General features: G+C 54.3%; 1 protein-coding gene across 2 annotated transcripts in view; it reads right to left on the reverse strand.

Annotated features, from left to right (window-relative positions):
• Positions 1–645: 645 nt before the first annotated feature.
• The window catches only part of IGF2BP2 (insulin like growth factor 2 mRNA binding protein 2), a 24,435-nt gene continuing 5,845 nt past the window's right edge, over positions 646–19,235 (reverse strand). The window contains exons 3-17 of one of the 2 annotated variants that reach the window (XM_027878273.1): positions 14,335–14,383; positions 13,954–14,005; positions 13,411–13,474; positions 11,083–11,355; positions 7,152–7,286; positions 6,878–7,000; positions 6,185–6,320; positions 5,867–5,995; positions 5,040–5,060; positions 3,913–3,981; positions 3,545–3,661; positions 3,218–3,292; positions 2,884–3,015; positions 2,513–2,626; positions 646–1,562 (exon numbers count right to left, since the gene is read on the reverse strand). In XM_027878273.1, the coding sequence (XP_027734074.1) occupies positions 1,464–1,562; positions 2,513–2,626; positions 2,884–3,015; positions 3,218–3,292; positions 3,545–3,661; positions 3,913–3,981; positions 5,040–5,060; positions 5,867–5,995; positions 6,185–6,320; positions 6,878–7,000; positions 7,152–7,286; positions 11,083–11,355; positions 13,411–13,474; positions 13,954–14,005; positions 14,335–14,383 (1,588 nt within the window). In that variant the 3' untranslated portion in view covers positions 646–1,463. Of the gene's footprint in view, positions 1,563–2,512; positions 2,627–2,883; positions 3,016–3,217; positions 3,293–3,544; positions 3,662–3,912; positions 3,982–5,039; positions 5,064–5,866; positions 5,996–6,184; positions 6,321–6,877; positions 7,001–7,151; positions 7,287–11,082; positions 11,356–13,410; positions 13,475–13,953; positions 14,006–14,334; positions 14,384–19,235 lie in introns of both variants that reach the window. The other variant, XM_027878272.1, reaches the window with a different exon arrangement.

The following is a 19,235-nucleotide window of genomic DNA, read 5'->3' on the forward strand; positions in this document are numbered from 1 at the left end:
ACACTTTGCAGCAGAGGAAAATACGGATTCGCAGCCCTCAGTTCCCATCCCTCCTCCTGCCCGGCGCTTCCGCTGCTTCCACTTGTATTTGCTTAAACCCTTTTTTGTTTGTTTTTTATTTATTTTTCATGTTTGGCTTTTTCTTTTTTCCCTTTTTTTTTTTTTTTTGAACTATTGAACCATTTCTCAAGCTTTCTCTGAAGGAACGGCCACTGGCTCTCAGCTTGCAGGAGACCACGGAAGAGCTCTGGGACACGGGGTGGGGGGTGGGGGGTTTCATTCTCCCACCTCGCAGTTGACTTGATCGAGATCATTTTTCCAACTCGTTTTTTTTTTTTTTAATTAAAAAAATAATAAAAAAAAAAAGCTCCAACTCTCAGTTTTACAAGGCATACAAAAATCTCTAAAAGGGCAACACAAGCACAAGGTGCTGAGGTACGAAAACCTGAGGTAGTTTGTGTGTGTGTGTGTGTGTGTGTGTGTGTGTGTGTGTGTTGGGGGAATCGTTGGGGATATTTTTTAATTTTAAAAATATTCAAAAAATTATTTTTCATTTTGCTGGTTGGTTTTTCCAGCCCCTGGGCTGGAAACCTCTCTTGTAAATCCTTTTTTTTTTTGCCCACCCATTTCCCTCTCCACCCCAGCCCAAAGAGGGCAGGGCTGGTGCTGCCCATGGTTTTCCAGGGATGTCAGTGCCAGGCAGTGATGGAGAGAGGACAGACAGACAGAAAGGGGGGACAGAACAGATGCAACCCCCACTTTTGGAGTCTGTGAAGCAAAGAGGAAAGGGTGGGTGAAGGAGAGATTCCTCTTGCAGGAGGCAAGGGGAATCCTGTTGACTCCTAAAGGCCCTGCTCTTCTCAAAGCCCTTCAGAAATTGCTTTTTAACACTTCTTTAATAATTTTTCCCCCTAGGCAATCCTACAGCTCTGCTCTATGGCGTATTAGAGAACCAATGGACCAGCTCCTACCCTTAGACCTCTAGAAAAGCCTGCTTTTGCTAAAAACAAACAGCCCCCTCCCCCTGAAAATTTAAAAAAAAAAAAATAGAAAAACCCAAAATAAAACCTTACAACACTTAAAAATGGGGTGTTAGTTTCATTACCAATATATTAATTCTAAACTTAATGAGTGCCGCAGCCCCCCCAAGCCAGGCCAGCCCCTCCTGGGTGAAACGGGGTGGGGGAAAATTTCCAAACAAATTTCAAATAAATTCCCCAAAAATTCCAGAATCCAAATCCCCTCTCTCTGCCTGTGTAAGTCCACCTGGAGGGAGAGCATTGGGGCGGGGGAGGGAGGCGATGGAATAAGGCAGAGGCTGTGGGATGGAGGGAGCCCTCTCCGTGCCCCTCCTGGCTGAAGGCTGGGGGGCCCAGGGGGGGTCTTTGGTTTGTGCCCTGCCCTGCTGGGGGTCCGGGGGGCGCCGGGGGGGTTACATTCGTCGGGCGGTGCTGGCGGGAGCCTCACTTGCTGTGCTGCTGCGAGGTTGCGGCTCCCTGAGCGTGTTTGTGCTCCTGCTGCTTTACCTGCTGCACGATTTCCCTGATCTTGCGCTGGGCAGTCTGGGGGGAGGCAAGAAATGGGGGTCAGGGGCACCACCAGCAGCTCTGCCCCCTCTCCCCAAGCCACGGCAGCATCACACCCTGCCAGCTTTTAACCCCACGACAAGCCCAGCTGTAATGAAAGCTGGGGTTTAGCTTGGTCTTCTTCCATTGCTGCATGGCCTCAGTTTTGGGGTGTCACCCCCCAGCAGTCAGGAGCCAAGGGTGTGGTACATGCACCCAGGTGGGATGTGGGAGCCTGTTCCCACCTGGTATGCAAGACATAGATTTTGGCTAAATTGAGGAAAACTTTAATTTTAGTACAGTCAAACCTCCTTTACAATTTCTGGCCTCATAAACAAACTGTTCACAGAATCAGAGAATATCTGAGTTGGGAGGGACCCACAAGGACCATCCAGTCCAACTCTCAGCCCTGCACAGGCACAGCCCCAAGAGTCACCCCCTGTGCCCCAGAGGATCATCCAAACCCTCCTGGAGCTCTGGCAGCCTTGGGGCTGTGCCCACTGCCCTGGGGAGCCTGTTCAGTGCTAACCACCCTCTGGGGGAAGAACTTTTCTCTGAGATCCAACCTGACCCAGCCCTGACACAGCTGCAGCCATTCCCTGGGTGCTGTCCCTGGTCCCCCCAGAGCAGAGCTCAGTCCTGCCCATCCTCTGGCCCTGCCCAGGAAGTCGTGACCATAGTGAGGTCTCCCCTGTCTCCTCCAGCTGAACACACCAAGTGCCCTCAGTGTCCTCACACTCCTTCAAATTAAGGCTCTTCCTCATCCTCGTTGCTTCCTTTGGACATTCTCCAATGGCTTCAGATCTTTCTTACACTGCAGTGACCAAAACTGCACAGAAACCTCCCAGATGAGAGCATCAGGATGCTGAGGGAATGCTGTGCTCGGTTGCTTTCCTCAAACTGGCTGGGAATGCTAGAAAAGCCACTGCCACATGGCCAAACCTCACCTGACTGGCAAAGAAATGCCCGATGATTTTGACGACGACCTCGTCATTCTCATCTGGGGTTTGGTCCCGCGGCACAATCACTTCTGCACTCGTTAAATTCTGCAGCTCGTTCACCTGGAGAAAAGGATACGGATCCAGGGTTTACCATGGAAGAGCCAAAATCCTCTGCTGCTGGTGTCAGCCTGGGCTCCAAGTCACCATGTGGCACCAGGAATGCTGTGGGTCACACCCCATCCCCCTCGGCCACCATGAAGAACCACCTCCAGGGACTGAGGCACTGCTGTGATCACAGAGCACCTGGGCAGGGTGATGGGAGATGGGGGAATGCCACCCCTGGGGGCAGGTGGGAGCACCCTGCACCCCACACCTACCGTCTTGCCACCTTTGCCAATGACGCGGCCGGCGGTGAAGGAAGGCACCTTGATGTGGGCTTCGAGCTTCACCTCCTCCTTCGGGTTAAAGAAGTTTTCCTCTTTCAGCTTCCCAAATATTCGTCCCTGGGCCTGCAGAGGGGACAGAAGAAGGGAAGTAAAATCAGCGGTGCCTGCTGTGCCCTCCACCCCCACGGACAATGATGTACCAATGTCCACCAGCATCAAAACTGTGGTCCCAAGCCACGAGCCCCCCCAGCACTCAGAGGGTGGGAGCACAGCGGGGATGCCCTCGCCGTGTCCCTGCACAGCCCCCACCACACAGCCAGCACACCTTGAACTGGGCCTCGGGTGGCCCCGTGATGATCACCATCCGCTCACTGGCATCTGGACCTTCTGCCGGGGCGATCTGGGAGAGAGGGGGAAGGCATGTGAGTGGGACTCCCTCCTTGGGCAACACCTCCCCTAAATGGGATGTTCCCCCATGCAGGGACACCCCCCCGCCCGTGCAGGAGTGACAACCAAGCTGCTGCAGGACTGGGTTTCTACTAATCTGGAGAGCAAAACCACCTTGCAAGGGCTCCCATTCTCTGCCCTCAGTAGCAGGAAGGGGAAACTGAGGCATGAAGCCCCCAGGAAAGCCCTGCAATCTCCTGCTCACCTTGATGGAGGCACCAGCAAACTGTGCCAGCTGCTTGATGTGCTGCCCCTTCTTCCCAATGATGGCCCCCACTGCCTGCGTCGGGATGAACAAGTTCACGACCTCCTGCTCCGGCAGCTGGAAGGGGCACGGCAGAGCCAGAGGGTCAGGGATCAGATGGATCGGGGGTGGCTTCCCCCCACCAGCATGCCAGGGTTGAGGAGGAGTTGGGTCGAGCTAGGTTGGTTCAGGTTGACCTGGGTTGGGCTGAGTGGTTGACACCCAGCCCTTGTTTTTTTGCCTGCCCTGGCCACCCAACTCCCCCCTCTCCTAAGGTGCCCAAGTGAAGAGCTCATGGAGGGAGGTGTTGATGGGGGGGGAGCACTCACAGGGTGCTGATGTGGGAAGGCGCTGGCTGGAGGGGCTCCGTACAGACCTGACATGTAGGCCGAGGAGCCCTGTGGTGGGAGAGGAAATGGTCAGTGACACCAGTGATGTCCCCAAGATGCCAGCCCCTTCCCAGCCCCATCCCAGCCATCCCTAGTACAAGTGAGAAGAGCAGTGTGCCACCACCATGAGCCTGGTGGGGACTCAGGGACCACCCCTCGCCCCCTGAGACCCCTCCGAGACCGTGGGTGCACCCAAGGGTGTAAAAGGGTGAGCTACAGCCTGGATGCTGTGCTTCTGGCACAGCACACAGGGGCTGGGAGGTGGTGGGAGCTCTCACTTAACCCCAATTCCTCCCCACTGCTGGTTTTTCAGCTGTGCTGATGGAGCAGCCATAACTCTGGAAAGCCTCTTGGCTGTGCTGCAACTACCACTAGTCCCCTGAGGAGAGGATGGGGGCTGGGGAGAACTGAGCAAAACACCTGGTTTGGCTCTGATTTCCATCCCCATTCCTCCTCTCCAGTTCCAAGAGAGGGAAAAGCAAATGCTGAAGATGTTCTCCCAGTATCCAGGCTGGGCACAGGGAGAAAGCAGTGGGTCTCTCCATGGCCAAAAGGAAGTGCCAGCGCCCCAACCCAACCCAACCCAACTTCTTCTGTGTCTCAAATCCATCAGACATTTCTCCTGGAAGCAGACACAACTTTCTCCCACTCTGGGAGACATCAACAGGTCATCTCTCACCCACAGTCAGGGTGGTCATCACTTCTCCTCAGCCTTCCCCATTCATTGTGAAGCTCCTTTCTCATTCTCCATCCTTGCCTAGTCTCTAGACCTCCAGCTTTTTGTCTTGCTATAAATAAATGGGCAATTTCCAAGAGGAAATTGCTCCTCTTGGTCTCAACAGGGAGACTTAGAACAGGACTTGCAAAGCTTTGGGCTGAAGTACCCCACACTAAACTCTGCCCTTAGGAACCTGCCCAGACCCTCCCCATCACACCCATAAGTATTTCCCAACACACAGGGAGAGCATCCTCCCCTCCACAGGCCAGCATAGACAGATCAACCAATCCTCTTGGTGCCCTCCAGAGACACCACACACACCCCTCCCCTCACCCTCCCTGGCACTCACCGTCCTCCTCCGCCCGCTCTGCTGCTGCCATCACCAGGGAGAGAAAACAGCACAAGTCAATTAATGCACAACTTGGAATAAATTATTCAGAGACTAACAGAGACAGTCCACAGCACCTGGGGGACCCAAGGGTGCCCTGGAGGTGCTCCTGGGTGGACCTTCTCCATCAGTACTTTGGCCATTGGGGTCTCTGGGCACTGGACCACTGTTACCCACAAGTGACCTCAGGGGTTTTGAAGATCATTTCCCAGCTCTCAGCACCTCAAGAACAAGGAAAACCCTTCCCTATGAGGTGGGGTGGAGACTGGCTCCCTGCAAGCACAAACCCCTGCGTGCCAGGGCAGGGATCCAAGATGATGCCTTGTTGGTGGATAAACAGGGTGGGCTGCTCGTTCCCTGCACATCCTGTGGCCACACCAAGGGACTCCAGTGGCCACCAAGACCAGACCCACAGGGCACAACCCAGCCCACATCAACCCAGTGGTGGGCTTGGGGTCAGGACTGAAGACCACCTGCAAGGTTTTTCCATGCTCTCTTCAGACACTGACCCCTGGGGTACGGCCAGACCTTAAACACACGTGAAAGTGAGCTCAGCACAACACAGGGATCTTCCCAGGGAGCTGAACCAAAGGAAGGACAAGCCACCTTCATTCCCTGTCCTCTCCACTCTGCTGCTATGACAGCATCCTCCCTAAGAGTCAGAGCTCCCATTCAAGGCTCCTACAGTTACAGTGACCACCCAAACTCAACAGCTGCAGCAGGACACTCCAGACACCACTCTTCCCCCAGGAACACACCTCCCGCACCCCAAAACCTCCAACACTTACTGCAAAGGGGTGGTAGGGGGTGGCAGCTGCAGCCCCTCGGGTCCCCGGGGTGGATGGGAGCATGGACAACCCTGTGGAGAAGATGCCCAAGGCATTGAGGTTCAGCCCTGGGATCAGGTTGGCTTGTTGCTGGGAAAACAAAAATGTGGAGAGAGGTGTGAAAGGCAGAGTGGGGGTTTTGGGCTTCTCACCCCAGTGTGGGTGTGATGGGTGAGCGCCAACCAACTCTTATCATAACATGCTGACACCCCCCCCCCCAGTTTTCTTCTGGCCACCTCAGTGGAGTGGGAGCATCCCTGGGGAAAGGCTGGAGCTTACATGGACAGCCACCACATCGTTCTCGTAGGCCTCTCTCAGCTTCTTCATGATCTCCACCTCGGCATTGGAACAGGCCTCCATGCTGCCTTTCACCGTGATGGTCCGCTCGGGGTTGTAAATCGTCAAATCCTGCAACCTGCCCCCCAGGGAAACCCATGGGTACATTCTTCCTCCAGGGCAGGAAAAGCCCCAGGAAAACTCAAATCAAAGTTGAGGGTTCTTCCCTCTGAGACAGATTCCACACACACATTCTCTCCTGGTCCAGCGCCACCATCTACCTGGTGTGAGGAATGTCCACCTGGGATGGGAATGCACATGGAAGGACACAACTGCTCTGTCTTCTGTCTCCAGCACAGCCCATCCCATGCTGGATGAAAAGCAGTGGCTTGGTGTTCACCAGTACTTCATTGAACCATGGAATCCCAGAATGGTTTGGGTTAGAAGGGACCTTAAAGCTCATCCAGTGCCACCCCCTGCCATGGACAGGGACACCTTCCACTAGCCCAGGTTGCTCCAAGCCTTGTCCAACCTGGCCTTGGACACTTGCAGGGATGGGGCAGCCACAGCTTCTCTGGGCAACCTGTGCCAGGGCCTCACAATTCATCCCACAGAAGAACTCCTTCCCAATATTCCATCTAACCCTGCCACCTGGCAGTGGGAAGCCATTCCCCTTGTCTTGTCACAGGAACTTACGGAGAGATGGTGATCTTTGTGCCCGTATCCTGCTCAATCTTCTTGAGGTTGCGGCCCTCCTTGCCAATCAACCTCCCCACCAGGCTGTTGTGCGCCAGGATTTTCAAGGGAATCTCTTCTGCTCTAAAATGGATTCAAAAATAAAATCCAAAGGTCTGTCTAGACAGGAAACCCATTTCCAGGCACAGGCACTACGGACGTGGTAGAAGGAGCAGAAGAACCACCACCATTTCAAACCACCACCCGTCCGTCTGGCTGAGCCAGGAGCACTCACGATTTAGTTTCATCAGCCTCCTTCTGCATGATATCCAGGATCATGCGACAGGCTTCGGAGCAGCCCGCCGGCGTGGCGTGGATGGTGATGGGCTTTTCGGCAGCGCCGGCATTCTCCTTCCGGTGGATGTCAACCCTACGGAGAAACAATGGGCAGAGAGGAGCCTCCTGAGATGGGTCTGGCGGCACACAGAGGTTTCTGAGAGCTCAGGAGCTGAGAAAAACTCATTTCAATGCTTTCTCAAGCTTTGGGGTGAAGCTGGACCTCAGGTGCATCTGCCACCACCTGGCTCACGCAAGCCCAGGTCGTGTTTGGTTTTGGGTGGTTTGGATCAGATGTGGGCTATGTTTGCCTTTAGGACCCGAGGTCCCCGAGAGCTGAGGGGCATCACAGCATCAACTAATGCATCGAGGGGGCAGAACAAACCCTCAACAGCTCAAAGCCCTGAGCCACCTCCTATCCTCTCTGATGTCAGTCCCACTCGGAGCTGGAGACCGAGTCAGGGGTCTCCAAAGGTCCCTTCAGACCTCCACCTCTCTCTGCACAATACCCGAGGCTGTCCAGCGACCACGTCCTTCGGGACAGAGAGAACTTACCCGTGGGCAGCATCTGTCTCGACACGGAGGCAACACGTCAACAACAGCGCTGGTACTCACGCCCTCCCACGGGAGAGCAGCAGCCCCTCCCGTGCGCCCGGTGGGACCGTGCTCTACTCCTCTGGTCCTCCCTCAGCTCATGGCGGGGAGGAGGAATGCACCTCCAGCTCACTCCTCACGCTCAACCGTACCTGGCAAAGGCCCTGAGAGAGAGGGAGAGAGGAAAGCAGGGTAGGAGACTCCCGCACCTCAATCATGCATCTTGAAGAGCAGGGGGAAGCGACCTCTCTGTCTTCTCCACGCGAGGCCACGCGCTCTTCCCACCGGAGGGTGACGGATGCCATGCGGCCATCCTGCCACGGGCCACACCGTGCCATCCCTGTCACTGCCGCAGCCAGGGCCACATCTTCTGAGTAGGGGCAGCAGTGGTTGCTCAGCCCCTCGCTGAATCCCACCGGTGCTCGGTTCTGACATGGCAGAGCCTCCGGCCACGTCTCCGAGGTCTCTGTCCTGACCAGGGTCACTCCTGGTGCTGCTGCGTGTGCCAGGCCAAGGGTTGGGGGCAGAGTCACCCCCATCCATGGGGGAATGGTGAGGGGTCCCAGTGGGTCTGCAAAGGTCAACTCTTCCAGGAGCTCCCGAGCCAGTGTGTCGGAACATGGGCAGCGGAGGGTGCGCCAGGTAAGGCTGGGGGAGCTGAGACAAGGGCAGAGCCAACTCCACCAGCTCCAAAGCGATCTCAGAGTGGTTCCATCCAAGCACCAAGTAGGGAGCAAAAACAGAGTGTGATCCCCTTTGTAAGCTCTATCTCTCCAGATCTCCCACGGCTTCAGTCAGAGATGCTCAGGCATCAGAGGCTGGGCCTCAGAGAACCATGCAAAGGGTGATGGGGTCACCAGCACCACTGAGATCGCCCTGCCCTTGGTCACATCTACAGCCCGTGATGACCCTGCTGTGTGCTGTGTGACACCCTCTGAGGCGCTCCCGGCCATGGAGCCCCGTCAGGTTGATTTGCAGGATATGTTCCCAGCAGGCACAGGGACACCCTGCCCCTGCTTCGCCGGGGACAGGGCAAGAACATCAAAACGGGCCACACGAGGCGATGACAGGCCAGGCTGATGCTCCCAGTTAGGGGGAACTCATGAGGAATCCCAATAAACCCCACAGACGGGAGCCAAGCAGCTCCTTGAACCCATGAGCAGCTGAGGCTGGTGGCGGGGGGGACACAGCTGAGCATCCGCCCTGCAGAAGGACCAAGCACCAGGGAAGGGTTGAATGGAGACATAGGTGATGAGGATCTTGGACAAACCCCAGAGAGGTGTATGAGCCAAGTTTCTGGCTGACCAAGCCATCCCACACCCAGATGTGAGGCACAAGCTCCCTTTGCAGAGGGAAGACGGGACGCCAGGAAGGGGACGCTGCGTTCAAGGCACGGCCCACTCCAAAGAGCTGGAGAAGGGGGACCTCTGGACTTCCCAGAACATCCCAGTGCCAATGCTGCACAGCTCCATTCCATTGGGAGGATGGGGAAGAGGACCCTCAGCACCCTCACCCCATCACCAGGGGCTGCAGGAAGGGGTGACCGGGGATGGTGGGACAGGGACAGGGCAGGTTTGCCCATGCTGCAGCAGGAAAAGCCTCCAAGACATATCACAGGGGGCTGGGAATGCTTCACGGAGCAGTGGCCATGAGGGACAGCCCTCTCCAGGTGGACAATATGGTGTGCATATAGGATTATCCTGGTAGCAGTGGTCCACTCCTCAGTGGTCCTCCCAGTGGTCCAGGGGTTGTGCAAGGTTGTCTGGTGGGGTGGGCTCTTGGTCTGGGCTTCTTCATCTTCTGGCAGAAGATGGCTCAGCCTGGGGACAGTTAAGTCCCCTGGTGCTCAGGAGCATCTCTGGGATCACTGTGTGTGCAACCAGGGGGTGAAGTCCAATGTGACCAGAAGAATCCAGAACCCAAGGTCCCTTTGCGTAGGAGCAGGAGCTGGACGTCACTCAGGGTGGCCTGAGCAGGGACAGAGCTGTGGGATGGCACCCTAAACTGAAGGAAAAGGTCTCCTGAGACTGCCCAGGACAGGTGTTTGAGGTCTTCTTTGCCCAAGGCTAGAGTGGAAGTGCTGGCACATGGTCTCTGTCGGTAGGTCAGGAGAGGGGGAGAGCACAGAGCACAACCTTCCTCCATGGCACCAGGTCTTCAGGGAGCTAATCCACAGGGAGGGACAACCTGGTGGCAGAAACTGCCCCAGCCAGCAGCGACGGGCCTTGTGGTCAGGAGAAACCAGCACCTTCCCACCTTCTTCACCGGGCTTAGGGCTTGGAAAGGGCAACTTCCAGTCTTGGGTGGTGAGGACATAGCTACCCTTGCTGCTCATCCCACCAGGACTCACCTGGAGAAGGGCTTGTGGCCAACAGGGATCAGCTCACAGCTACCAGCTGGCCCCTCCCGAGGGCCAGCCGGGCTCCAAGAGCTCCTCTCTCCCTACTCATCTGCCCCCCTTTCCATGCAAACCTCTTCCTGCCAACCCAGTGGTGGGGTCTGGATCGTCTTCCTACCGCCAGTCGCGCTACTACCAAATAATCTGCCTCTAAAAGCTCCTCTGAGAACTAGGATGTTGTAGGACAGGAGTCCCATGGGATCAAGGGGTTGGGGATGATGAGCATGGGAAAAGGCAACTTTGGGTGAGCCACAAACACACCTGGGCAGGAACAAACCATGCAGGAAAACCATGCGGAGAATCAGCGATGAAATCAAGGAGGACAGCGACAAAAGAAACACGTGAAACTTTGGCAAGACAAATCCCCCTTTTTGTTCTTTCCCTTTTTTTTCTTTGAAAATAAAAATGTTAGAAAAAAGGTTAATTGCTAAAAAAGGCTTCCGACAGTTACAAAAGCCTGTCCTTCTCATGGCAGTGCTCCCACAGTGTCCCCTTTCCCCCTACAACAGCTCTAGCCCATATGGGATGCTCATCCCATATGATTATGATCTCATTGATGAGTAAAACCCGAGGGCAAAGACCACTGCACCGAGGATTCCCCTCTGGGATTTTAAGCCCAAACTTGCCATTTCTCCCTAAAGCCTCATCCCCAGCTGCTCTCATGAGGCTTTAGGAACTCATTCCTGGCCTTTTCCAATGTGCATCCCCCTCCTGCCGCATCAAGATCACCCTGGCCAGCAGGAATGGTTCAGGATTTGAGCTCTGCCAACATCCCCTGAAGACTGCACCCCAAGGAATCAGCACTGGCCGGCACTCCAGAGCCCCAAGTGCAGGGTGGACCCCAAGCTGGGACCTGCAGCACCCTACAGAAGGAAACAAAACCATTGGAAGTACTTACTTGGACTGGGTTTGCTTAGTAAGGTTCTTTATGGTCAAGCCCTCCTTTCCTATGATCGCACCAACAAACTGCGTGGGCACCAGCATCCGCAGTGGGAACTCGAGCTGTTTGGGCTGCGAGGAGCCCCCCGGGGAGGAGCCTCGCTCCCTGGAAGAGTGGGCCCCACGGCGGGATCGCTGGGGGGGCGGAGGGGAGCTCACCTCTTCATCCGGGATGTAGGAAATCTTGAAGGAATAGTTCTCAAACTGGTGGTCGCTCAGCTTCTCTATGGCTCTGCAAGGCAGAGAGACACAGAGGTCGGTGAGGAGCTCCCCGGGGAAGGGTCCCTCACCAGCACCCCTAGAGCCTTGTAGTCGATGGTCCCTCCCCAGTCTGCATCATCTGCCTCCCCAGTCTGGAGGTGGTGGCCACAGGAAGCCAGAGCCCCTCACTTTTACCATGAGGAACAAGTCTCACAGCATGGTGGGACATCATCCCCTCCCATGTGGGTGATGCTGGAGCTGGCACAGAGCTTGTCCTCCCAGCAGAGGTGGGATAGCAGCCTGGGGACCTGCCCCTTCACCTGGGAACCTACTCCTGGGCAAAGTACTTCCCAGAAATAGTCCCACAGGCTTTTTGGACATGGATAAGGTGATAGAGCAGCTCTGAGCAACCAGTGCAGCTCCAGGGAGAAGGGATGTAGCACACGGTGCCCCTTTTTTGGAAATCCCAACTCCCTTCTCGGCAGGACAAGGCTGGGGGGCAGCACCTGGACTCTCCATCCCTCAGCCCCTCCTCAGTGATGCTCAGCCATGCCCAGTGTCTGCCATGACCCCACAAAGTGGTGGTGGTTCCCTCCATACTCCTTCCCTCCTCCTATCACATCCCACTTTGATTATGTATGGACCATAACAAGCAGCTCCTTGCCAGGCCTGAAATCCACATCCACCGAGGACTTCTGCAGCTTCACCATCCAAAAAAAGCCTCTTATCCTGAAGTATCAAGCACTGTTGTCTTGGGGAAACTCTTCTGTCTTCCTTTCTTGCCACAGATCCCAAGACCATGGTGGGATTTTTGGGGCTGTCCAATGCGGGGCCAGGAGTTTGACTAGATGATCCTTGTGGGTCTCTCCCAACACAGGAGATTCTATGATTCTAAGACACTCATCTGTGGCCCATGGAACCTCCAGCTGAGGCTGGAGGCACAAGGAGGACTCTCTTCTGCCCTCCTGGACCAGAACTTCACTCTCCCCATCTCTGTCCTCACTTATCCAACACTGTGATGGGTCAGCACAGATGGGAAATTGATGGAATATCCATCAACAAATGGACTCACAAAGGCTCTTCATTGCCTGGGATCTGCCTAGCTCTTGGTCCTACCAAAAATACCCTGGCCACTAATTAAGGAATATTTCACTATTTACTCGTAGCTTACACAGAGTTGGTCTCTACAAGCCTGGACCAAAGCATTTTGCTTGAAATAGTCCTTCCACTTCAGAAATAACTGCTAATTTGTTGTTTTTTTCTCTCTGCTGGCCATGATAAACCTTTCATCATGTCTCCACATGGCCTCCTCGGGTCCTGCCAGCCTCCTGAAGCTGTTCCTGATGGGGGACATTTCTCTGCGACTGCTCGGCACAACAGGCAGTTGATTCACCCTCAGCTGCTCCCCTGCTCCTGCAGACACCAGCCATGGGCCTCCTGGCTCCCTCTCACCTCCTCCACCCACCCATCCACCCATCCATCCATCCATTCATCCATCCATCCATCCATCCATCCATCCATCCATCCATCCCTCTCTTGTCCACAGCAAAAGAACTTTTAGAAGCCAACCAGCTGATTCCTCTTGACAGCAGGTGACAGTCTCTGTGTATTTTGGCCTCCAACTTGGCTTTTCTCACTCTCCTATCACCACCACATTTCTTCACCATCTCTGCCATCTCCTTCACCATCTTCAGCAGCTCTAACTGGGTGGTCACACGGGTGATTAATCTGGTGCATTCCCAATTCTGGTCTGGATTTCCAACCTGGGAAGACGAACTGCTTATCTGACCTGACCCTCAGCTTTCCACTTTGCTGCCTGAAGACAAGGCCACTGAGACATGGTAGAGAACCCTGCAGGAAGGACAGTGTCCAAAGGGAACTGCACATCTAGGAGGCAAGGGGAGAAGGCCCCTTGAAGGGACAACCACAGGGCTGATGGCCACAGGAAATCCCATCTTCCATGACAGGGGAGAAGGCAGGAGACAGCCCAGCAGTGGGACAACTTAGAAGACAAGATACCTGGGATTCCTCAGGAAAAGCCTGGGTGGTGTGAAATTATGGACAAAGCCAAACAAAGCCCACTCACACTTTTGCCTCTTCCTTCGTTGCGTAGGTCACGTTGACAACAGCTGTTTCTGTGTCTGTGTTCACTGGGAGAGCAAGAGAAGGACAGTTAGAGCATGGGGGGAAAAGGGGTCACCGTTGCTCCCAGCCCCCCAGCACACTCCAGAGGGGGGATGCAGCTGGGGACAGTGGGCTGCAGATGCTGTATCTCCCCCCAGCACAAGGACTGGGCTGGAACAAGACCAGAAGGTGCCAAAGATGGATCCAAGCAGGACACCTGGCTGGACATCTCTAGTTCATCAGTGGACCCCAAATGACACTCAGCTCATTTTTACAGGCCAGGGACCAGGAGAATCCCTGGGGATGGAGGATGGGTGGTCTATCGGGATGGGCTGCCCCACCTCTGCCAGCAGGCCTTGTGTCCAAAGGGAGAACCAGTTCAGGTCAGTACTACTGGGATAATTAGGTTTCACCCCAGTGGGTTTCCTTTTCCTATGGTGTGGGCAGAGCCAGGGAGCAGTGCTAAGAATTTTGCAGAGGTGAGGACCATGCTGGACCGTCTTACCTTGCTCTACATTCTCCACCGTCCCACACTGAGCTAACAGGCCATCCAGCACCTGGGGAGAGCAGCAAACTGGGCAGGTCAGGTCCCAGATAGGCAGGGAAGAGCCCACTCCCCCCACAAACACCCTCCAACATCACCCAACTGCTTAAATGCATTCATCCACCTGCATACCACCATTCCAAAGATGCCTCGCCACTCCAAGCTGCCCCACAACTCCGTGACCCACAAGCAGGCAGGAGCTGGGGCCCAGTTTATGCCCCCTCCTGGGATTACTGGGAAGGTAAAGGGTGGGCCATGTGCAGACCATGTGCTCCAATGGCACAGCTCATGCTGATGGAGGGGGAGATGAACGGGATGTTTTTAGGATCAGCCACTTCTTACCTCCCACTGTAGGTGGGGGGGGATATTTCGGATCTGGATCTTCCTGCTCCTGCAAAGACAAAGCCCTGGGTTAGGGTCTGCAGGTGCCCCACAGCAGAGGGAAAAGCCTCTCTGGAAATCACATGGCAGCTGGGCAGAGCTTTCCAAACTATCCCGCTTCCCCAGGGAGGCTCATCCACAGGGAAGGAGCTTCTCCTAGCTTTGCCCCAGTCACCCCGCCAGGGCTGGAGCTGTCTCCAGAACGCTCCCTCCTCATGATGGCTGTCAGGTTTCCAAGGAAACCTCCTGAAAAGAGCCTCTGCAGAGTCATGGCCACACAGGGAGGCTGGGATGCATGGACACCCCTGACCACACTGCCCTGGGCTGGAGGCTGGGTGGGGACAGGACCCCCAGCTCCACTACGGCCAACCCCGCTATCCCTTGAGGGGGTTCTCCAAAGGTGCATCCTGCTGATGTCTACCACTTCCCAGCAACGTGGGGCTGTTTCCTTGGGGAAACCTAAATAAATATCCTTGGAGATGGCCAACACATCCAATCTTCCAACCTGAGACATGATTGTGCTCCCAACCTGGCTGTGGCTGCATTCCCAATCTGGCTGTGGTTGCACTCCAAACCTGGCTTTGATTGCATTCCCAGCCTCGTAATTGTGCTCCCAACCTGGCCATGGTTACACTCCCAAGCTTGCCACAGAGCAGGCTTGGGGAAGGGATGCACAGGAAACACTGCCAAGGCTTTCCATGGGATAACAGCCACCAAACACCTCCCCAGCTTGGCTATGCTTGGGCAGTGGGGAGTTTTGAGACAGTCCAATCCATGGAAGATCCAGCCAAGCCTTGAGCTCATCCATGGGCCACCCAGATCAGCATTCCCAATCCTGCTTGTAGTCAGTCAGCTCTGACCAAAGCACTGTCCTATGTTCTCAGCTTTCCCAGTACCCGGGATGAGCTTCCTGACCCAGCCACACACAAACAGCCAGGTTTTGGGATCTGATCAGCAGCTGGAAGCCGATTTTATGAAGTCTTCCCCTTCCCTTGGGATGAGCTCAAGGAAGATGCTTGAAAGAGCAGGCACCACCAGCTTCAACAGGAAAGCAGCTCCAGCTGATGGCCACGAACACCTAGGGGCTTTGGGCCGAATCCTGCAGGACCAGGAGGCAGGAGGAGATGGAAGAAGACATCAACACCCTGATTCCACTAGCAATCTTCAATATCTGGAAAGTGAGGCCTTCCAGCTGTGGTCCCTGCTCTCACAGCTCACAGCACAGGCACATCTCGAGCCCCTGCAAACCATTCTGCTTTTTTGGATAGTTTAGGGCCAGATTCAGTGAGGGAAAGTCAGAAAAAGAAGTTTTCTTGAGATGTGGGCTGTGAGGGCAGGATAAAACCCACAGCTGGTCCCACAAGGACCAGGGCCAAGCAAAGAGGGAGGAGGAGGCTCGTATCTCCTGGGGCGGCTCCAACAGCAGGACAGCAAAGCCTACACTGGCAGCCAGCCAAGGAGGTGTGCTCAGGAAAAGGGGTTTGACAGACTCCTGTCCCCAGCTGCCACCAGGGATTTCACAGCTGGGAATGCAGATGTAAGATCCCTGAGAGGGAAGGAGCAGGATTCATCTCATCCCATGCCAGCCATCTCCACCCCACACTAGGAAGGAGGAGGAAGGAGGGTCCCAGGAAGGGAGACCATGGCAATGATGGGTTCACCAAGAGCCTGAACCCTTCTTCCTGTCCTTGTCACCTGCCCACGGCTGACACTGCTCCTAAACACTACAAACACTATGGGGACCATTCCAGAAAACTGAACAGGTTTCCTTTTTAAACCCCACCAGCATTTCCCAGAGGGACTATTTTAAGATGCCCAGGTCCAGGCCAGATGTTCAGCTCCAGGAGGACCGCTCCTGCCTGCTCCAAAGGATGCATCCCACTCCCAAAATGCCTGGTGACATCCTGTGAAGCCGCTGTGCCTGAGCAAAGCCCAGTGAGCCTCAAATCACTGGAGAGAGCTGGACACACCGTCCAGTTACTCCCACCACCTTCCAGGTGCCAAACAACAGGTGGCACCTTCACTGGCTTTATCCCAAGGTGCCACACTCAGCTGCAAGCCAAAGCATCACCACAGCCAGTCCCCTCCTACCGATGGGAACCATGAGGATGCCACAGGCTGGACCAGGGAAGAGTCTCTCTCTCTTTGGGGTTCATCTGGCTCAGCTCACCGATCACCAGAGCCCAGTAGCCAAGGGGACATGGGGCATTTTGAGGGACCTCATCCAAGAGAAACCAGCACAGCATCTGGACATGGTCCCCTTGCCACTCCTGGAAAGCCTCTGCCTTGAACTGAATTGCTTCAAGGCTGTAATTTCCCTCCACGTCTCCTGAGGGAGATGCCAGAGCAGCCCTGGCCACCCAAGGTGCTGCTCACCCCTCTGTGCCTGTCACCCACCTACCAAAACACCCAAACAGAAGGATCACAGGCCGTGCCACGTAACTCCACTTCCCAAAAGGTCACTACAACCTATTCCCACTTCCAGTGTCCATCCAAGCTCGTGCAGAGCACCTGAAGACAACCAAACGGTGTTTCAAGGCTTCCCCCCAATCCCAGGCAGGACTCCCAGCAGCTCATCATCACCACTGACCATTTAAAATAAGGTTATTATTCCCACAGGGTGTATTTTTTATGGTTCTTGTAATTCCCCACCTGGTTGGAGCAGTGCTGGATCACACAGAGTCATCACTGATGGAGAGATGGATGTGTCCCCAAGGGCTGGGGCATAGACCACCCTCCTCCAACACCACTCCCAGGAGGACTTTTGAGGCAGAACTCCCCTTTATTTTCATTTTAGTTTCATTTTCCTCGCTCTTCTCGAAACCTGGGGACTGATTTCCAGGGACAGTACCCCAGCACAGGAGCTCATGATGGAGGCAGCAGCCACATTTCCCCCAGCCAGTTTTGCAGCAGGCTGGTGGGGATTTAAAAAACATAATAAATGTAAGAACCACTTCGGGGAAAAATACTCAAATGTGTGATGCAACTGCCACAGCAAGCTGTCCTTGGATAACCTGGAGAGCTGCATCCTTCTGTATCACCCTTTGGCTCCACTCTACATGCACACCCACCTTGGTGCCCAGACCAGGACAAAATGCCCTGTGGGAACAGAGCACCAGCTTCAAGAGATAAAGAAACCACGTTCACCTGCTTTTTTCCCCTCTAAATTCAACCCAAACAGGTCCTGCTTGGCGGCAGCTCCAGAAGGGAGCATCTCCTCCATTCCAGAGCCGGGTTTTGGGCACTGGTGGCACATGTGGGATCAAGGAGGGAGCGAGGCTGTAGGGTGGGTTCGGGAATTAATCCAGCTGTGTGTCATTTCACGCATCCATCAGAGCAAAATCATGGGGCTGACATCACAATCCTGAAGGGAAAGGGGATGGGAAACCCAGGAAAACCTGCCAGCATCACCCCATGCCATGTGCCTGGGGTCTGCACTTGCTGAAATCAAGCAATAAATCAGAAAATGCCTTAAAACGTATGGTTTGTTCCCCAGAATCAGGTGGACTGAGGGTTTTTTGGCACATCTCCCTCTTCTCCAGCATGGTTTCCTGCCCTCCCATAGCAATCAGGGAAACAGGGGGTAACAAACCCCTCCAAAATCCAGGCACACAGAAGGAGAATGATAAAGATGAGATGAAGGTGTGACATGAAAACAAGCTACCAGCTCCCTGTCCAACTTCCACAGGCCCTCCATGGATCCTCCCATGGATCACTCATCCATCCCCTCATCTCCTGCTGCAGAGGGTCTTCACATCCCAAAGTATTTGGGAATCAGAAACTCAATTTCACTGAGTTGGCTTAAATATAAACCCTGTAATAATACAACAATAATACTACTATAGTAACATAACAACATGAATATACAAGATTATGACAAATCATATATGAAGACATATAATTAATATTATGGAACATAATATTCACCACTCTCTGCCCTAAAGAAATGGAGATTTTTTTCCACTCAAGCTTTAGTATCTTAACTGTATTAAAGCCACAAAGGGACTTTATCACCTTCCACCTCATATCGGTACTGGGGGCAGACAAAACAACGGTCTGGCACCTCCTGCTTTCCTGAAAAATCAGTTTTCAAAAGAACCGAGGGGAAAAAACAGAGGGAAAACATGCTGGAAATCAAACAGGTGCCCTGCCTGCTTTATGAAATATTTGTCCCAGGGAAGAAAACATCTACAAAAAAGATTCCCATCATTAGGCAGCAACCAAACTCCATCCCAACTGAATTTTCCAGACCCAGCCACAATGACTGAGGAGGAAAGGAAGTGGCTGTTAGGTTTGTGTCTGTTCATGCTATATATATATAATTTTTGGGCCTAACAGGGTCATCCTGGACAAGTTTTGCTGTCTCCCAACCCCATCCAGCAGTGGATCTTCCCGAGTTGCTCCATCAGTGCCAGGTTGGATGAGCATTAAAGGGCTGCCCCAGTTTCAACCAGTTGCCAAGAGCATCGAGGCTGCTCCAGTTCCCTCCCAGCCCAGGCTTTGCCCTGACGCTCTTAAGGAATTAAAATCCATTGTTGTTAAAGCCCAGCAACCTGCCGAGGGCCGGGAGCACGGGATGGATCCAGTCCTGGAAGCCGGGATGTATCAACAATAGGGGGAATAACGGCCCATCTGTCACAGCCCGGCCACATTAAGGGGGTTAGAAAACAAAAGAGGGAGGGGGAAGAGGAGGGAGGGAAATAAGAAGGTAAAGAAAAAGCAAGGGAGGAAAAAAGTAGGGGAAACCAGAAAAAAGGAGGGGAAACTGAAAGAAGGGGGAAAGAGAGAAAGGGGGAAAAGAAGGAAGAGGGAGAAGAGAAACAAGGGAGAAATGAAAGATGGGGGGAAAGAAGGTGGGGGAA

This window comes from Empidonax traillii, unplaced genomic scaffold, assembly GCF_003031625.1.
Source record: "Empidonax traillii isolate 1590-97213 ecotype Southwest subspecies unplaced genomic scaffold, ASM303162v1 scaffold40:size2234952, whole genome shotgun sequence".
In the NCBI taxonomy this organism is placed as follows: domain Eukaryota; kingdom Metazoa; phylum Chordata; class Aves; order Passeriformes; family Tyrannidae; genus Empidonax; species Empidonax traillii.